This window comes from Rhinoraja longicauda, chromosome 42 (genome assembly GCF_053455715.1).
Source record: "Rhinoraja longicauda isolate Sanriku21f chromosome 42, sRhiLon1.1, whole genome shotgun sequence".
Classification (NCBI taxonomy): domain Eukaryota; kingdom Metazoa; phylum Chordata; class Chondrichthyes; order Rajiformes; family Arhynchobatidae; genus Rhinoraja; species Rhinoraja longicauda.
The window spans coordinates 3,944,841-3,950,555 of record NC_135994.1 but is presented as its reverse complement, the minus strand read 5'-3'; the positions used below and the strand labels follow the sequence as shown (position 1 = coordinate 3,950,555).

The 5,715-nt window shown below is 50.6% G+C and overlaps 1 protein-coding gene across 1 annotated transcript in view; it reads left to right on the top strand.

Annotated features, from left to right (window-relative positions):
• Nucleotides 1-2,791: 2,791 nt before the first annotated feature.
• LOC144612049 (sonic hedgehog protein-like) overlaps nucleotides 2,792-5,715 on the top strand; it is a 111,319-nt gene continuing 108,395 nt past the window's right edge. The window contains exon 1 of the mRNA XM_078431547.1: nucleotides 2,792-3,135. Coding sequence (XP_078287673.1) covers nucleotides 2,827-3,135 — 309 coding nt within the window. The 5' untranslated portion in view covers nucleotides 2,792-2,826. The remainder of the gene's footprint in view (nucleotides 3,136-5,715) is intronic.

Genomic DNA, 5,715 nt, shown 5'->3' with positions numbered 1-5,715 from the left:
TATGTCCCTCTGGTCCTCGATTCCCCTACTCTGGGCAAGAGACTCTGTGCGTCTACCCGATCTATTCCTCTCATGATTTTGTACACCTCTATAAGATCACCCCTCATCCTCCTGCGCTCCAGGGAATAGAGTCCCAGCCTGCTCAAACTGGGACAAATGTTACTTTGGACATTTCTGCTGTTCGATTTCGACTCTTACAACACACGGAGCTGTTAATCCTGGGCACCCGCATCTGCCATTGTTGTTTATAAATCTACCCTGATTGTGGCTGAATAAACTATTCTCCACACACACACTTATGCTTTCGGATTTGTTTCAGGTCGTCTTAAGAGGCAGGTGTGCTCCACGGCGACGCGTGTTGAGTTATTTTTTAGTGCGTTTCACAGGCTTGAAGTTCATACAGAGGCAACACACACACACACACCAAAAGAAAATAAAAATCGACGACAAGGCAGTTCGGCTCAGCAGGGACGTTAGGTGATAAGCAGTCCCCAGAGTTTTCGGATCCCCGAACGATAAATATAACCCATAGAAACCGACGCAATTGTCAACGTGTGATAGAATAGAATAGAATAGAATAGAATAGAATTCCTTTATTGTTATTGCAACAGGTACAACGAAATTAAAATAGCAATCCTGACAGTGCATAACACACGAGAAATAAAACATATATACAATAAATGCAAATACAAAATGTAACAAACAAGCGAGTAGTTGATAAATAAAAAAATAAATAAAATACAGGAATGAATATGGAGCACATTGTAGTGCATATGGATCACATTGATGAAGTTCAATCAAGCAGGGGCAAGTAAGTGTTAAATATGAAAAGCTTCCCGAGTTTAGATTAGATCGAGGGAGACTAGGCAGACATTAATTCAGGCAGGTCCAAATCTACAATGTTAGAACAGGCTGTGTAGGAAGGAACTGCAGATGCTGGTTTACACCGAAGATAGGCGGGAAAGTGCTGGAGTGACTCAGCGGGACTGGCAGCATCTCTGGAGAGAAGGAATGACAATAGACAATAGGTGCAGGAGGAGGCCATTCGGCCCTTCGAGCCTGTACGCACCGCCATTCAATGTGATCATGGCTGATCATTCTCAATCAGTACCCCGTTCCTGCCTTCTCCCCCATACCCCCTGACTCCGCTATCATTAAGAGCTCTATCCAGCTCTCTCTTGAATGCATTCAGAGAATTGGCCTCCACTGCCTTCTGAGGCAGAGAATTCCACAGATTCACAACGAATAAGGAAAATTAGACAGACACAGAGTGCTGGAGTAACTCAGCAGGTCAGGCAGCATCTCTGGAGAACGGATAGGTGACGTTTCACAGAGTGCTGGAGTAACTCAGCAGGTCAGGCAGCATCTCAGGAGAGAAGGAATGGGCGACGTTTCGGGTCGAGACCCTTCTCCAGACAGATGATGGAATAAAACGAAGGATTTTCAATAAATATTTTTGAAAAGTCCTCATGTGTTGGTAAACAAATGTTTCAATGATAATGAACTCGGGTTGGTTGGATCATAGTTTAGGCCATTTGTAAATATAAATGCCAAGAGTTTGTCAAATGTATCAGTGTCCTTCATAACGACTTTTGGACTGTTTACACACGGGCCAAAGTCGTGCAATCTATCCCAAAACAGTTCCACACAAAAACCTGCAATGCCCGATTAGCAGCGAATCTCACAACTTGTTTCAAAAAACATACGGATTCACTCGGTTTATAGATACCGGCTATTTGTTTATCAGTCATCTATATAACTCGGAGAAGATCGGGCAGTGAAGATTCCCAGCCCCTGGACTATTAAACAAAACATTCTGGTTAAGTGAACGGTGCAGGTTGAGGGTTTAGTTAGGGGCATTGTCGATAATTTCCGAGGGGGTGTCATTTGTGTTTGTGGTTTCTGTGTGTGTGTGTGTGTGTGTGTGTGTGTGTGTGTGTCTGTGAGTCTGCCTGCGTGTGAAAGTGAGTCGTGTGTGTATGCGTCTGTGTATCTGTGTGTGTGTGCGCAAGAGTGAGTGTGTGTGAGTGTGTGTGTGAGAGTGTGTGTCTGAATGTGTGTGTGTAAGAGTAAGTCTGTGTGAGTGTGTGTCTGAGTGTGTGTGTGTAAGAGTGAGTCTGTGTGTGTGTGGGTGAGTGTGAGTCTGTGAGTGTGTTTTAGTGTGTCTGTGTGTAAGTGTGTGTGTCCGTGTGTAAGAGTGAGTCTGTGTGTCTGTGTGTAAGAGTGTGTCTGTGTGTGTATGAGTGTGTGTCCGTGTGTAAGAGTGTGTCCGTGTGTAAGAGCGAGTCTGTGTGTGTGTGAGTCTGTGTGTAAGAGTGAGTCTGTATGTGTGTGTGTGTGTGTTTGAGTCTGTGTGTAAGTGTGTGTGTGTATATGTGAGAGTGAGTGTGTGTGTAAGTGTGAGAGTGTATGCGTTTGAGTGAGTGTGTGTGTGTTTGAATGTGTGTGTGTGTGAGTGTGTTTGTATGCGTGAGTGTGTGTTTGAATGTGTGAGTGAGTGTGTGTGTGTGTGAGTGTGTAAGTGTGTGTGTGAGTGTGTGTGTGTGAGAGAGAGAGAGAGAGAGTGTGTGTGTGAGTGTGTGTGGGTGTGTGTGGGTGTGTGTGTGGGTGTGAGTGGGTGTGTGAGTGGGTGTGAGTGTGACACAAGGAGGTGACCAGCCGGGAACGCGCCGGATGAAGGACTGCCTCTCTCGGTGGCGCGTCGCTACATTATTTGTGTTCCATGGCTGGACCAGAAGGGAGACCGTGTCTGTCTCAGGCAGTGTGCGCTAGTCCTCCGGGAGCAGCCGCTTTCAAAGAGATCTGCGGGCGGCTAGAGGCGGGGAGATGCAGCCGGGCTTGGAATTAGCTCGCTTCGCTCTGCTCTGCCTGTGCTGCTGGTGTCTGGCCGCCCCGGCTCAGGGCTGCGGTCCCGGCCGGGGGTACGGCAGGAGGAGAGCGTCCAGGAAGCTCAACCCTCTCCTCTACAAGCAGTTCATCCCCAATGTGGCCGAGAAGACCCTGGGGGCCAGCGGACGGTCGGAGGGCAAAGTCACCCACAGCTCCGAGAGGTTCAAGGCGCTCACACCCAACTACAACCCTGACATCATCTTCAAAGACGAGGAGGATACAGGAGCTGACCGTCTCATGACCCAGGTAAGGGCAAGACTGCCTTAAAACAGCAACAATTAAACCATCTCAGCTCCGGCGAGACCCCCGCTCCTTTATATTCACACACACAGCACGTATACATATATATATATATATATATATATATATAAATATGATACATCTATATACAGAGACGACACTCAAACCACAATAAATATTCAAACTGATGATCAAATGGGAGACCAAGAGCAAATTGAGACAAGATTTGAACGCTGCATCTTTTTATTCAGCCAGCGCCATTTAGACGGGCAGCATCATATGTTTGTCTGTTTATTTATTTATTTGTTCCCACCCCCATGTAAAATGTGAATGCGTTGCGTGTGTTTTACTGGGGGGGGGGGGGGGGGGGCGAACGCTTCTCATAATCACGACCCATTTAAAAAAAATAAAAATGAAAATGCCCAAGGTTGGCTGGATTTTGTGCTTGGAATAAAATCCCAGCCCGGCTTGTTCAACGCCAGTTTCCCCGCATCTCGCACTTTCATTTGAATGGATGGATGTGTGTGGCTCGGGTCGTTTGCAAACCCACTGTGTGGGGGTTATTTTTTTGTTCTTGTGGCAGGTTTCTGGGGTTTCCAGTCGTTTCCCCTTCCCCACTCGTTTACAATGCACTTCATCAGCGCCATTCAAGGCGTCTGTCTCTCTGCACCTTTTTTTTCCCCTTTCTAATCGTTTACGGTTTTCTTTTGGGGATATGGGGGTGGAGTAATATTTTTTGGAGTGATGTTGAAACGTCTTCTTTCACGGGCTTCTTCCTGACCCTGCTGCCTTCTAAAAATATAGACAACGACCACCGAGCCCACCTTCAGTGAGGGGACAACATTGAGGTGAAATAAGCGCCCCCTGAAATATTTCCCCACTGCTGAGTTTGGTAGGAGACAGGATTTCTGCTGCTCGCGTTGTTTCCCTTGCATTCAACGGCAGAGATGAGCTCTCCATCTCTCTGCCCTCTCTGTCCATCCCTATGACCTCTGTGTCTATCCATCTCCTCTCCCCCCTTCTCCTCTCCCCCCCTCCTCCTCTCCCCCTTCTCCTCTCCCCCTTCTCCTCTCCTCCCCTCTCCTCCCCTCTCCTCTCCTCTCCTCTCCTCTGCTCTCCTCTCCTCTCCTCTCCCCCTTCTCCTCTCCCCCTTCTCCTCTCCCCCTTCTCCTCTCCTCCCCTCTCCTCTCCTCTCCTCTGCTCTCCTCTCCTCTCCTCTCCTCTCCTCTCCTCCTCTCCTCTCCTCTCCTCTCCTCTCCTCTCCTCTCCTCTCCTCTCCTCTCCTCTCCTCTCCTCTCCTCTCCTCTCCTCTCCTCTCCTCTGCTCTCCTCTCCTCTCCTCTCCTCTCCTCTCCTCTCCTCTCCTCTCCTCTCCTCTCCTCTCCCCCCTCCTCTCTCCCCCCTCTCCTCTCCTATCCTCCTCTCCCCCTCTCCTCTCCTCTCTCCTCTCCCCCCTCCCCTCTCCCCTCTCCCCTCCTCTCCCCCCCCTCTCCTTTCTCTCCCTCCCTCTCTCTCTTTCTCACCCCCCCTCAATCGAACGATCATGGAGGGGGGAGAGGAGAGGGGGGAGAGGAGGGGGGGGGGGGGGGAGGGAAGAATGACCTCTAACCAGGAAGATGTGACTAAAGGCTCCATCCCTGATGCGTTGAAGGTGGTGGGGAGATCAGACAGTCCTGCATCCCGTTGCTATGGAGACGGGGGGCCGGGATGAGGCAGCCACAAGCCCCCTGGTGTGATCATCACGTCCTTGATATATCTGCCTTTTCTCACCGCTCTGCTTGCTGCCATACTGATCTACCACCCATCTCTCCCCCCCCCCCTCCCCCCCTCTCCCCCCCTCTCCCCCCCTCTCTCCCCCTCTCTCCCGCCCTCTCCCCCTCTCTCCCCCCCTCTCTCCCCTCCCCCTCTCTCCCCCCCTCTCTCCCCCCTCTCCCCCCTCTCCCCCCCTCTCCCCCCCTCTCCCCCCCTCTCCCCCCCTCTCTCCCCCTCTCTCCCCCCCTCTCTCCCCCCTCTCTCCCCTCCCCCTCTCTCCCCCCCCTCTCCCCCCCTCTCTCCCCCCCCCTCTCCCTCCCTCTCTCCCCCCCTCTCTCCCCGCTCCCCCCCTCTCCTCCCCTCTCTCTCTCTCTCCCCCCGGATATTTCCAAATGTCTCTGGTCCACGCATTTCGTGTACTGTGTGTGTGGGGGGGGGGGGGGGGGGGGGATGATGGGGGGGGGGCAATGTTGGGGGGGGGGATGTGAACTGCTTCATGCTTCGGTGCTGATGAGAAAATCATCAGTGTGTTGGTGTTGGGATGTACGAGGTTTGGGGGGTGGGGGGGGTGGAGTGGAGAACACTCGACTAAGTGGTGCCACTGGCCTTTAAAACACAATTCCCCACTCACATCTCAGATATGGAACATGATTTTTTTAAAAAATTATTACAGCAATTCAATAAAGTAATATTTAACATTGTAATTTAATAAATAATTAAAGTGACTGAGGTAGCTGAGGCAGGGACTATCCCAACGTTTAAGAAACAGTCAGACAAGTACATGGATAGGATAGGTTTGGAGGGACATGACTATGTTATAGGAAAGATGTCGTCA